Here is a 15,203-nt window from a genome sequence, read left to right as displayed (position 1 = left end):
ACAAATTTTGTATTTCCCAAAATTATGAGGAAACAGGGATATTCAATACATGTTCAAGATAATAAATTTATTGAAGTTCTCTATTTAGTATCAACTTCATGATCCTTTTTAAGAGTTCAACATCTTTGGATTTTGCAAAATATAGCCTTTATGCCTTCTGTCTAGAGATCAAATCTGAATATCTTTCTAAACAGTAACATGGCATAAGACATGGTTTCAGTACATTATTGAAAACCTCAGATCAACTCTTTTACATTGGACTTGGGATCTCTTATTTCCTCAAAAAAGAATCAAGTGTTTATGGTTCTTATCTCTATTAAAAATAAAAAATAAAATCTAGAAAATAATTTATATGAATTATAAAAATAATTTATATGTACACAAAAAAATTAAATTAATAAAATAAGATAAAGTGGCTGGTTATATACATATAAATACACATATATGTATATGTAAATAGAAACTTCTACCTATGCCTAAACAAAATGACTATATTAAACTTCATAATAAATTTTATTCAAAGTAGACATGCTTACACATTTGAAACATTATAAACTGCTGCATATTTGCTTTCCACCTAATTCTGTATTTTTACCTTTTAAGAATGTGTTACTACTCATATTAACATAATTAACTGGCCAATATTATTATGGCTAAAATTGTTTGACTTGCAAACACAATAAGCCCATTTATATTGCAGAACTAGGGAGGTATCACTTACTGGATTCGGGATCAGAGTTACCATCTCCTTCAGTGCGGTTGTTGGGCGCAGCATGATCAAAGTACTCCTCCTGAGGATAGCCAAGGGGCAGGGCATGGGATGTGCTGGGAAGGCTGTCCCCGTCATGGTCTCCCAGTCCACCATCACTGCTGCTTTCCTGAGAGCCTTCTGGTAGGTGAAATGTGACACGCCGCTGGGACTGAAAGGAAGAAAGAAAATTACAGGGTTTCAGCTATGATCTGAATAATTGCCTAACACATCCAATTTAGAAAATGTATTATTTCAGCTATCTAGTGAAGTCACATTAACATTATCTTGAGTTGTGAACAATTTCAGAGTTTTGTGAATAGTCAGCTCTGTATTCTAACTCCCTTCACCTGACAGCAGAGTTGCTTTTATTATATTTTTAAACAGGGCACATCCAGAGGCAGAATAAAAGTCAACTTGTTCTAAAGCAAGAGGTTGTCAGCCTTTATAGACATTTGAGCACATTGGAAATTCTGATTATCATTTGAACACGGACTTATTTAGCTATTATCTGACAAAAATTTATTTTTTGAATAATAAGCATGAATAAATATAACAAAATTTTATTGCTACATCTGTAAGATTCTGGTGGGTTGAAACAGTAAATAATAAATTTCTTCAGTCACATAGGCTTAGAAAATTAAAAGTACAAATCATCTTTTTGAAGATTCTTAGGGGAAAACTTTTGATTTGTAATTCATTTAAATCAATTCTACACTCTAAAAAATAAAACTAGTTACGTGGGATGGATAACAGTTGATGGTAATTATAAAAGCAAACTATAGGTATCATCTTAAATGGTATTTATAGCAGAATATAAAAAATATATACATGGCAAAATATAAAGATGAAGCATTTGGTTTCCAAAACAAGAGGTTCATGACATCCAGTAAGGGTGATAACTTGACCAGAGGTAGCAATATTTTTGTTTGCAACATTGCTATATGTAGTAGCTAGTCTCCAAAAATAACCCCAAATTGGACCTCACCTCTTGGTATTCAAACCTTTATGTAGTCCTCTACCACATTGAATATGGGTAAGCCCTGTCTAACCAAAACTTGCAGCTTCTGCTTTGCTTCCTTGGAATATTCACTCTGGGGAAAACCAACAGCATTGAAAGAAGTATGACTACTGGGAGACTGCCATATTGTGAGGAAGCTCAACCTGGCCATGTAGAAAGACTGCATAGAAAGACAGTACGATACCCAGAGAGGCCCAGCTGTTCCAGCCACTCTAGTTCAGGTGCCAGATAAGTATGTGAAGAATCCACTCTGGACATTACAGTGTATGGTCTCATTTGAGCCATCCCAGCCATCTTCAGACATTTGAGCCACCCCATTTGAGGCACCAGTCATTGTGGAGCAGAGACAGTAATCTCTGCTGTGTACTACCCAAATTCCTGACCTAAAAAATGTAAGTACAATTGGTTTTTGTTTTGTGTTCCAAAGATTAGGGATAGTTTGCTATGCAACAATAGATCAACCAAAACACTTCACAACTAGCAGTATGAAAGATGAAATTTAGAGATAGTTATTTAAGAAATGTATACATATCAAAGATCACATGAAATTAAGCACTGGGAATTTCCATGACAGAATGTGTATACTTTAACAAATTCAAGTTTGACAGTCAGCCATTTTTTGAGGTGGAGATATGGAAACATTTGAAGATTATTACTATAGACTGAAGTGTGTTTGTGTCCCCTCAAAATTCATGTGTTGAAACCTAATCCCCAATATGATGGTATTTGGAGGTGGGGACTTTGGGAGGTGATTAGGTCATGAGGGTGGAGTGCTCATTAATGGGATTAGTGTCCTTATAAAAGCAGTCCCAGAGAGCTCCCTCTGCCCTGCTGCCACTTGAAGACACAGCCAGCTAATTTTGTCCGTCCAGCAAAGCTGAATTTGACTTTTCTCTCTCTAAGAAGCCATAAGCTCATTTAGTTATAGGTTAAATCTCACTTAATTCCAAACGTTATTTATAGTTAATATATTTTCAGCCAGTTCAGGTAAAACATACACATTTATACTCACAAACCTTTTAAAAATGCAAGACCTGGAAAAATAGCATTTTAAAATGCCTGAAACAATATATTGTCGACTTTTATCTACAGTTAGCTATTGTATATAACTTAAAGTCAAAATAATGTTTAATGCATAGATTAAAATATTATTGTATGTAAAATAAACCAGTTCAGTGTGAGAGTAATTTATGATTGTTTCCACAATAATGCATAACTGTTAAGAGATATTTAAATTTTCTAAGACACAAGTAATATATTTGAAGTATATATATATATATTATGTACCCTAAATATATATATATTTATTTATATAAATATATAAAATTATATATAAATATAAAATATATAATATATATTTATTATATGTTAATTAATGCATTAATAATATAAATATGATATAATATAAATGTAAATATATAAATATATATTTAGGGTACATGATATGTATGAGTTGTGTGTGTGTGTATATATATGTATACATATATAAGTATTTTTATCATTCAAATTGTTTAAAGTATTAGACCTAGATAATAGAATCTATGAATAAGAAAGCAATTACCACTGACAAAAATAAATGAATCTAGAATTTAACATGTGCTGGTTAAGCATGGATTCACATATCCTAACAGAACTAAAATTGCCAGTGAATAGAAGGTAAAATTGTGTCAAATGATAGAAATAGGGGCTATATATTACTTTCTGATGTAAGGGAAATGGAGTTTTGTTTTCACTTGCTTATCTACATAGAAAAGAAGGCAATTTAAGTAAAAATGATATTACCCTATCCTAGGTCACCAGTACTAGTAACTTAACTAAAGTCCCTTGCAAAAGCACGGCCTAGAATGAATCTATAATTGGCCTGGCCATGTACTCACACCCAACCCTCTTGAGACTCATAAATTGAATCCCGTTAGGGGTAAATAAGAGAGAATGAATGAGTTTGTAAGCACTCCTTTTAGTGCACACAACTTCTTTTTGTCCCTTCTTGAATGCACATAGAAACACCACTAGCACCAGCACCCTGTGCCTGAAATGCAGTTCGTATATTTGTCATTATCATATATATACCTTTGAGGTTTCAAAAGTAGAGCAGTCATATTTATAAACTCTCTTGTTTATATTAGCTTTAACAAACATCAGAATGCCTCAAGTGGAAATCAAGCTATGCTGTTTGGTCGTTAATCGCTCTATATCACTTTAAAATGGTCTAAAGTCCAACTGCAAATTGGGGATTTGATTTCTTTGTCAGTTCACAGTTTCAAAGTTTACAGTCTGAAACATTGTTTTACCTATTCCTCTAATCTAGAGAAGGCATTCAAATATCAACAATTAAATATAGTATTCTATTTCTTTATTCAGTGAATTCACAAGAGACTTTATATTCGTATGTGTAATTAACTAGGTTGTCCATTGTTTTACAAAATCTCCATGAAATATTTCCTTAGGTGAAATTGTTAGAATTTATTTATTTTTTTCTTGTGAGGAAGATTGGCCCTGAGCTAACATCTGTTGCCAATCCTCCTCTTTTTGCTGAGGAAGACTGGCCCTGGGCTAACATCCGTGCCCGTCTTCCTCTACTTTATATGGGATGCCGCCACAGCATGGCTTGATAAGCTGTACTTAGGTCCGCACCCGGGATCTGAACCTGTGAACCTGTGGCCACTGAAGCAGAGCTCGTGAACTTAACCACTATGCCACCAGGCCAGCCCCCAAGAATTTAATTTTTAAGGAATGGTTTTAAAAGGATTCTGAAAAATTTAACTTGTAATGGGAAAAGAAGAGTTAACTATTTTTCCCTTTGGTTACTGTAACGATTCCTACTTAAGCTTGCATTTTGCAATTTGTAACACTTCCGGATAGAATTCAACATAAAATAATTACATGAACTTAACAATTTATGAAAACTTTGTAGTAAATTTTGGCAACTGGGTTTAATTCATTTGCCCTTTACTTTTTAATGGATGAATCCATAATCTCTGATGGCACTTTTCTGCTCAGATTCATAATACAGAAGTATTCAAAACACAGAGGTATTTTTCTTATCCAATATATTTAAAACTATTAACTATTTCATGAAAGTCATTCCTTAAGTCTCTCAAAGGGAAGAATAATTTCCTTATTTCAAGTGTTGAAGATGATTACTGTGCAATATAAAAGAGCTATTACGTTAATGACCATGTCATAATTTGTCTGTCTGCAGCCCTTCAAGGAAGCTGTGGCATACAAATTAAAAGTCTATTGACTGTAATGGTGACTTTACAGGATGGAAATAAATCCTAGATTATTCATGAATAAATGTCTGTACTGAACGGCTGGTTATTTTCCTGACAGTAAAAGAAAAATCCACGGGGTGCCTCTCCCTGTAATCTACATCTCTTGTTTTAGGCTCAAATCAGTCAAAATTCCAGAATGTACGAATGCTCAGAAATAATACCAGTGTCATCTAGATGAATCATTTACAGGCAAACTATCAAACTCCCAACATTCTATACTACACATCAGGTAAATATCGTTACATTTCCATAACGTGATGTAAGCGACATTTTAGAAAGGTTAATCTGGCAGCAGAGAGGCTGCATGCAGATAGGCCAGCCTGTGAATCTCATTATGGAATGCTTGAGTACCATGTTCTAGAGGGTTCATTAGAATTACCTGTCAAAGTTTTCAAACTAATAATACAACCTCGTACCCCCCCCCCACTCCGATTCTAATACACCCTGACCCAGCTTACCTTAGATTCACTGCCATCACCAGTAACTCTGATTAGAAAGGGTAATGATAGGTAGGGTTATTATTTTTTAAGGATTACCATATGCAGGGTTGTTTTTAATTCATATATAAAACATTCTCAATATCAAACTATTGAGCATATTTTAAGCTTCTGAATTCTCATATTCTATAATAATCACTGGCTTCATTCTGGATGTCAGAGGTTGTCTGCATTTTCCCACGGGTACTGTCTTTTAGCAAAAGAATTTATAATTACTCAATATATCATAAAGTAAAATGTGCAATTATCTTAGAAACTCAACTTAAGATTTTCACCTACATTATATGGCCAGCACGGATGTCCCACTTGTAGCTCATAATTCCCAGTGTAAAAACTCCCAGATGACACATTTTATAGGAGGCCTTTACAATTTGACCCTACACTTTATAATCATAAAACTTCCTACTTTTCCAATTCAATTCATCTTGCAAAATAGATCAGTTCACCTAATTATTTTCTCAGTGTTCCATTTCATAAAATTTGAATGGTCTGTCTCATTTCTCATTTTCCTCTTCACATTTTGTTCCTGAAGATTTTACTCTTCAAAGCTTTTATTTATTTAACACCATAACTTATTGCTAGCATGTACAGGAAGTTCTTCATGATGCTCAATTGTCCAAGAATCAGATCTTCTCTTAGTTTTGACTATTTTGCTGTTACATTTTGTCATGGCACTTGGAAATTTTTTAAAATTTTATTTTATTTATTTAACTTTTGGCACATGTCAGACATATTTTGACAGAAGACTACATGGCATAACATGAGGGCATCTTACTTTGAGTCATGATTCATTTCAGCTCAATCAAAATGGAAATAATCTATTTGTAGGTAAGTAGGATGAAACTTCTTTTTTCCAGAATGTCATTGATTGTAAATTGTTAAATTGGCAATTGCCAGAGTTTTGTGAACTTTGTAAATGAAATAGCATTATTACAAATGTTTGATAATGTACAACTGTGTGATTAACAAATAAAATAGGACAAAACTGAAACTTAACATGCTTTGAAACTGGCATGTGCCCAAAAATAACATTAAATAATATTAAAGCCAGCTTTTTTTTTTTAAAGATTTTATTTATTCATTTTTTCCCCCAAAGCCCCAGTAGATTGTTGTATGTCATAGCTGCACATCCTTCTAGTTGCTGTACGTGGGACGCGGCCTCAGCAGGGTCGGAGAAGCGGTGGTCGGTGTGCGCCCGGGATCCGAACCCAGGCCGTCAGCAGCGGAGCGCACGCACTTAACCGCTAAGCCACGGGACCGGCCCAAAACCAGATATTAAAACTAAACGCAGACCATTACAGTGGTCTCTAAGATAAAACTCAAGTATCAATTTAAAAAAAAGGAGACAGAAGAAATGTCTACATTGTTTTTGGTGCTAACAATATCTAGGTTTAGTGATTTATATTTAAATTTATGAATTACGATAAGACCTTCATTATCCAGAGGCAGTTACTTGGCAGCCTCAAACTGTTCAAAAAACAGTCATACCCCGAAGTATGGAAATGAAGGGGAACAAAATTTGCCACCCCAAAATGTGTCTCTTTAACATGAGGATTACCTTAGGCTGATTATCTTTAGGAAACAAAAGACTCAGAAAGTTTCTCTTTATGAAAGTTACGTCCCCCTTAACTACCTAAAATAATTTATCTAAATGGCCTGTAACAGGAACAGAGCTATCACTAGAGATATCTACAAAGAATATGTGCCAAGTGTAGGGGGGAAAACTTGGCAGGGCTTAGAGATCAGAATCCACTCTATGTCCTATTGTCTCTTCATGACATGGCAAACGTTTGTTTACCAATCATTTGCTTTTCCATCTCCATGTGAATTGCCTTCCTCCCCTTTGAAGTTCCAAACCACTACTCCCAACACCCAGTTTTGTCTTTAGTTGAAGATGGTATTTAAGGTGGTGGCTTTGGCCATTTTGATGAGTTACTCAGTTTTCCTGGATCTCTCCCATGTATACACATTATTAAATTCTGTTTGATTTCCTCCTGTTAATCTGCCTCATGTCAATTTAGTTATTAGACCAGCCAGAAGAACTTAGAAGGGTAGAAGAAAATTTCTTCCTCTTTACATTTGGCAACTCTGGTGGGACAAACTTAACTGGCTGGATGCTGCCTGCTCCAGGGCCACTGTAGTGAAAGATCTTGGACATCTAACAAAAGCCAGCAGGAGGTAAGAGTTCTTACTACGTCAGTGTCCTGGATCTCTGCCTGCAGGGTCCAATGGAAGTGAAAATGGTGAGATTTTTCCTTTTCTAAATTTAGATTAGCAGGAAAAAATATTTGTGAAATTAGTTTCCTGGACTTAGGGACTCTGGTAAATTTGGTAGCATGATTTTGATTTTATTGATCTTTTTCCTCCCAGAGATGGTCACTATTTTTCTTTGTCTCTGTCTGTTGTGTCATTTGTCTTAGTTCTATATCTTGAAAGCTTGGCTTTATGACCAGTAAGAATATTCTCTTTGGTCTCCGCCAGTTATAAGATGCATATACCGGCAAGCATCTTGGTGGCCAGTCAAATAGATTGGGGTTCTGAGACATGCAGTTCTTTGTCTGATTGTGCCAGCTCTCAGGAGAGTATGTCATTAGGGGTCCCAGTCCATAACGGGTCTTTGTCATTGTAGGGGAGGAGGACAAATCCTCTACCCACTCTAGGTCCTTCTGGCTGGGCTACAAATTAAATTGACATGAGACAGAATAACAGGAGAAAATCAAACAAAGCTTTATAACATGTATACATGGGAGATACTCAGGAAAACTGGGCAACTCACCAAAATGGCAGAGGCTGTCATCTTAAATACCATCTTCAGCTAAAGACAAAAGAGGATGTTGGGGTACAGGGAGTCAGTTATGGGAGATTACCAGAAAAGCACAGTAAACAAGAGTAAGGTTATTATGCAGATTTAAGTTCTTGCCTTCCGAATTGATAAGAGTTTCTAGAGATAAGGTCATCCCCCCTTCTTCCTGGTACAGAGAAGGAGATACTTTTACAGATGGAGATTTCCCTTACAAATGTAAATGTCTCTTACAAAGGGTAAATTCTACTTTTCAGAGCTTCTGCCATGTCTGCAGTTTTTAAAAGTAACCAGCCCAAAATAATCCTCATGCCAAAGACACATTTTTGAGGTGGCCAATTCTCATCCCCCACAGTCATCTCAACTTCCGTTGCTTTCTTAGTGCTGGAAAAGTCCCATTCCAGTAGCACCTGCCCAGTGTCACACATTAGTGGGTCTGTGACTGGAGGCATCCCATCTTCCCGTGGGAGACTGGACACACCATTTTCCTTACCACCTGTGCAACAAAGGCCTTTGATTTCTTAGACTATTTTGGGGAGTGAACTTTCTAGATCTTGTGAGGGCTGCTTCTTTTGCTCTCCCTTTGGGGACACCTCTTATGTCCATGGTTAAGCTGTAAAAGGTTTATTGGTTGGACTTGCTATTAAGATCCTACTTGTCAATGACAAGACTATATGGATCCTTTAAATTGGAAAAACTTCTAAATTGAAAAATTTTTGAGAGACCTCTTATCATAAGCAGCTGTTTTATTGGTACCTATGGAAAGACCAAATTAAAAAAGTGGATACAAAGAAGTATAACAACCACCCTTAAGAACTTGAATTTGCTTAAAAAAAAAAAAAAAAAAAAAAGGGCCGGCTCCGTGGCTTAGCGGTTAAGTGCGCGCGCTCTGATGCTGGCGGCCCGGGTTCGGATCCCGGGCACGCCCCAAGGCACCACTTCTCCCTCCAACCCGAGGCCGAGTCCCACGTACAGCAACTAGAAGGATGTGAACCTATGACATACAACTATCTACTGGGGCTTTGGGGGGAAAAAAATGAATAAATAAAATCTTTAAAAAAATAAAAAAAAAAAGAACTTGAATTTGCAGTCTCAGCTTCCCCTCATGGGTCTTGTAAATGCTAATGAAAACATTAGGTTAATTAACAAGAGAATGGGAAGAAGCCAAGGGGAGAGTCAAGGGACACTTCCCTACAAAGTGGAAATTTTTTAAAGGGTTATTAAGAAATAAGGTAAATAAAGCAAATATTGAAGGGAGGGATATAAAGAGGAATCAGAAAGGGAAGGGTCGAGAGACTCATCCCAGCATCCCAAAGGGACTCAATAACCCTTTATATGGTTATTAAAAAATAGGATAAATAAAATAGACATTGATGGGGTTAAAACAAAGGCTTTAATACAGTACTACTTAAGGTTGAGCAAGACAAAGGGATCCCCTGCTCATTCCCACAACATTAAATGGCCCCAAACAAGTTGCTCTATTTATGCCAGTTTGAAGAAATTTAAAAAGCTGAAAGGCAGAGATTACAATGAGGAAACTGACCAACAATCTCTTGGGGCAACAGTTAGGTGGGTTAATCAAATTAAAGATCGACGAAAGGATCAGGGTCCCTTGGCTCACATCTCACCAGAGACACAAAGCCTTTTGCACAAGAATGGGTAAAATGGCCAGGAGACGGAGATGAAAAATTTCTGGAACTCCTTGAAGCAGAAACCCCAGGAGGTGTGGTACCAAAACCTATTGATGGAACCCTGACTCAGATTACAATTAGATTGAAAAAATGCAAAAATGTAAGGGATGCTAGGACTATAAAGGTTGGAATGTTCCAGCAGATATTACATGAAGACGTTATATCAACTTCTCTTAAGTGTTTTAAGGAAATGTATGTTATATCTGGCCAGGAATACTTCCTCTACCCAATATTATAAGATCAAGACTTGCTGATGGGGTCCTAATGGAAGCTATGGTTAGAGGTATAAGAGTTGATGGAATTAAGATGAAAGTTTGTAGGAGAATTGGTGTATTTAAACAGGCTTTATGCGAAGTGATTGCATTTCTTTTGCCTGATTGTACTATGGAGATTGACATTGTGTCACACTGTGGAATGTTTTTCCTGCCTGATATTGTAAAACAGAGGGCATGTAAATCCACCCTTCAGGCAACATTAATTAAACATGCTAAAGGGAGTAAATAGGATTCCCTGAGGCCACACAGTGTGAGATGAAAACTGGATGCTAATATTTGGGGGTCAATAAGAAAGATAAAGGAGGCTCCTTCCAGGATGAATTGGTCTAGGGTTGAATTGTACATTCAGAAAAAGGCCTTTGTTAAATGCTTTGTGCAAACTTTTTGAAGGCATGGTACATTGTCCTGAAGTTCTAAAACATAGAAATCTTTTGATTTCCATCTTAGTTGGAAATCTCCATGATATAAAAAAGCAAATTTAATTAGATGGGTGGGTCAATCTCTTGATATTCAGGCTAGGAATTGAAAACAACTGTCTTTGTTTTATAAATCTCTACAAGATCAGAAATGCAGCTCTACAGAGAGTCCAAAGTCCTTCTTCGAGCAATTTACATTCTTTCCCTGTGCCTTTGAGATGTAAAAGCTTTACCTGTTCTTCTCCAAGGAACCCTTATGTAGACTATACCCAATTCCTAAGACTGAAGGGAAAAAAAGGAAGCATATGGAAATTTGGCAAATAAGAAATCTGAAATATTCTCTCATTAGTAAAAAGCTTCAGGAGATAAATTTAACTTTTTCCAACTGTCAAAAAAAAATTTGGATTCAACTGTTTTTTTATAAACTAGTAAGTGTTGTATTATACCTGATTCATAGCAAAAATTTTAACAGAAGCTGCAGGATCTCTGTCTGTGTCCGTCTTTGTTCATGTATGTATATATATACATGTCATAAATGTGAGATATTTTTCTACCTTTGGATAGTAAGAGCTCTATTTAATAAGGTTAAAGGTCAAGCACTTGTAAGGATTGGGCATTTTAAAGTTCTCAGAAATATAACAGAAGCTAACCCAAATAAATTTCAAGTTAACATGATATAAAAGAATCTTTGTTTAATAAAAACAACCTTAAGTTTGTTTGTTTGATTGAAATAGGCATGTCCTCAGAGTTATCAGCATTGGGTGTGACACAGATATGTAGCATTTATTCTACCTGGGTTATTAATCAAATAAGCTCATGTTATCTCTGTTACAAAATTTGTCAGCAGAAATAATAACTTAGAATGATAGCTGATTTTATCTAATGTCTGATAAAGTTTTCATGGGTAATCTAAAGATAATTGTTGGGAGCAAATGGTTTATATAGACGTAAGTGAGGTAAGAGTTTATACATAAACTTTTTAGCAATAGTTATATTTTATGACATGTGTACTCCAAATAGCTTCCAAAATCTCTTTTGTAGCTTAAAACTTTAGATTTCTGCTAGGTTAAATTAAATGATGGAAAATTTATTAAATATCTAGTTCATTTTTAAATAAGAAAATATTGAAACATTAATAGCTAAACAAGTCTAAGTTTACCTACTTTTGTCTTCTTATTACAGAAAACTAATGATATTTGAGTATTTAAGTAAACGTCTTGTGCTTTATTGAAAAACTGTACTATGAAGTAGAAATTATGAAAAGTATTTATAAATTTGCCAAGCAACAGAATGCTAATATAAAAGACAGTTCATAGTTGTTCACTTCTTTATTTTTCACTAGAAATTAAGATTTCTAAGGGTTAAAAAAAATCTAATTAATATATCTAATTAAAACTGCTAAAATACTAGTGGAGACATCTTTGTATGCAAGGAAAATTAAATGTGTGTTTTCAGTAAAATATATATATAAGGAATGGAAATGCATTTTGTTAAGAAATAAAAGAGGAAAAGCATAGGACAAATTCAGAATGAAAAAAGGAAGTTACAGAAAGTTTGTGAAAGAAGAACCTTGAGAAAAGAGTTTTATGCATGGTCAAGCTAAGATTAGAATGAATTTAATTAAGTAAATGAATTTTAATATGAAAAGTAAGCCAATGCAAAATTAGAATTTAATTTAATTTTTCTCTGTTAAAAGGACAATTTCTTGGACTTTGATCTGCTTTTGATAAAAAGATTATGAAAGATTCTTTTCATACCTTTGAGTAGTCTGCCTACAAAGCAGAGATTTTATGTTTTATCAAAATAACTTCCTATGTTCAAAAAGCTGAGGCCTGCCTATTAAGAGAGCTAAGAATTTTTTCAACTGCTTGACTTTCTGTGTTTGCCTTTAACATCTTCTATTGTGACTTTGGTTAAATGAATAACTAAGCATTGTTTCACAGTGACATATGATCTTATTCGACCAAGTGTTTTAAAACATTTTTATATTTTTTACAAAATTCCCCAAATTCAAATCCTATATAAAGTTTTTTTTTTTTTTTAACCTGAATGTAATGTTGAGAATTTCCAGAGGGCCCTTGGGACATTTCAAAGAATTTGTTCTCTCTTATAAAAAGGGAGATATTAAACTAATTAGGCTTATTTGATATGTTAAATTACATGGGAAGCATTGTCAAATAAGTGATAATAAACCTTATTCAGTTATATTACATAGGTGGATGTTTGTTATTAATATAAACGTTCTATTGTCCTGATATAATGTTATCAGTCATAATTCTAATTATCTTAAAATGTTGTGTGTCAGGAAAAAAATTTCCTTGTCAATTGCATTGTAATTAAATCTTTAACCAAGTCATGTTAAGTCTTTTGTCATTTACGTTATTGTTTTATTCTGATGCTTTTGCAAATATGCTTCATCTTCAGAGAGATTCATAGAAAGGACTGACACTCTAGAATACAGATTTCTGATAAACTTTTAGACATAAAACTGAACTGGTTAAGAAATTACAGAACTCTAACAGAGAAACTGATGGCTTCATAGAACAGCTAACAAAAGATCAAGATCAAAAATTGATTACATGGGGGCCAGCCCCGTGGCTTAGTAGTGAAGTGCGCATGCTCTGCTGCTGGCGGCCTGGGTTCATATCCAGGGTGCACACTGACACACTGCTTGTCCGTCCATGCTGAGATGGTGTCCCACATACAGCAACTAGAAGGGTGTGCAACTATGACATACAGCTATCTACCGGGGCTTTGGGGAGAAACAGGGAAATAAAGGAGGAGGAGTGGCAATACATGTTAGCTTAGGGCTTGTCTTCCTCAGCAAAAAGAGGAGGATTGGCATGGATGTTAGCTCAGGGCTGATCTTCCTCACCAAAAAGAAAAAAAAAATTAATTACGTGGAACTGAATGAACTGATGAGAATGATGATAATTTTTATGACTTTTTGTTTTAAATGTTGCTGATTTTTTAAACATGTTTTTCCAGATTTAAGGAAACTTTTTTCTCCTTTCTCTTAAATAACTGATTTACAGCAATTAGGTAAATTATACCTTTGTAAGCAGAATTGCAACATTTATCTTTTTCTCCTTTACTGATCCTTCCAGAATTTGGAAACTCTTAGTGAGTAAGTATTCTTATTTTCATGGCAATACAATTATTTGCATAAGTTCAATAAGAATCTATTCTCCCCTAAGGAGAACACAATTGGAAACGTTGGTTATATTGCCAAGGCTTTGACTGGAATGTCATATTTCAGAGAGACAAGCATAGACTTAGATATGACTGGACATCTTTAAGGAACTAAGGTTGATTTTATGTAGCTAAATAAAGCCCCTTGGAACTATCAGCTTGGTACCTTGTTTACAGGGTTCCCAGCAACCTTACCAGGTGAGTAAAGAAGGTTACTTCCTGAGAGGAACAAGAAATTCAGGATATTTTGGGGACCTCAAGAAGAGAGGAATTCACACAAATCTATAGGTATTGCAGGTGAAGTCTGATGACAAGTCCTTGGGTTGGCTTTCCTGGTTTCATTAGGCCTTTAAAAGTCCAATCTGAGATTCCTTATGAAAAGTTCCAGCAAAGCAGATTTAAAAGAGCCTATATGATCAATCACTATTCTTGCTGTACTTATGTAAATAAACAGGCAAAGTTTATTAAAATTAGACTTATTTTGCAAGCAAATTAGTCTTAAATTGGCTATCTTTGGTAGATATGAGGGTGATTTTAGAGAGAAAAATTATGTTTCAGTAGAAAATATAATACACACTTGTGGATATTAGATTCTAGTTCTGTTAATTGTCTTTGAGGTTTTGTTTTCCACGTATAAACTGGACTGGATCCTGAATTCTTATAGTTTCCTCAAATATTTGGCTAAAACTCTTCAAACTAATGATCCCACGTTTTCTCCCACTTTTGACTTGGAGTCATTGAGAACTAAAGCTGCCCTTTTCCTGAAGCCCTGCAAAATGAAGCTGAAAAACTTGACATAAACTTAACAGAGATCACCACGATAGCCCATGTTTAGACAATCTTCATGCCTCTTGCTGTGTAAGCCACTCAGAAAGTTACCTGAACACCCAATGACATCATCAACAACAGTTCAAACTGCAAAAGATGCTTCAACACTGACATCTAGAAATCTTCTTAATTGGCTACCCCTTGGGCTCAGAAACTGGTTTATAATTTATTCCAACCATTAACCTTTGTTTTTCTTTTGTTTCCATAGAAATGTCTCTTATTAAAGACCTGGTCACTTGCTTAAACAATATAAGCCTAACTTTGAGAGCCCACCTCCATCATCTCCTCCTGAAATGAATTTCACTGGACTGACCTGTATTTCAGGACTAAGAGACTGGTTCAATGAGATGGAACAATCTATCAACTTAGCTCCTGGATTATGAAACATCTCATTTGAAGTTTCAACGGTGGGACTGAAGGGGAACAAAATTTGCCACTCCAAAATACGTCTCTTTAACAT

At 35.1% G+C, this 15,203-nt stretch overlaps 1 protein-coding gene across 2 annotated transcripts in view; it reads right to left on the bottom strand.

Moving 5' to 3' along the window:
• LOC131401210 (protocadherin-11 X-linked-like) overlaps positions 1–15,203 on the bottom strand; it is a 399,191-nt gene that overhangs the window by 203,420 nt on the left and 180,568 nt on the right. For both annotated transcript variants that reach the window (XM_058536299.1, XM_058536300.1), the window contains one exon: positions 722–920. In XM_058536299.1, the coding sequence (XP_058392282.1) occupies positions 722–920 (199 nt within the window). The remainder of the gene's footprint in view (positions 1–721; positions 921–15,203) is intronic.

The sequence above is a fragment of the Diceros bicornis genome, chromosome X (genome assembly GCF_020826845.1).
Source record: "Diceros bicornis minor isolate mBicDic1 chromosome X, mDicBic1.mat.cur, whole genome shotgun sequence".
Lineage (NCBI taxonomy): Eukaryota > Metazoa > Chordata > Mammalia > Perissodactyla > Rhinocerotidae > Diceros > Diceros bicornis.
This window is presented reverse-complemented; position numbering and strand designations above follow the sequence as displayed.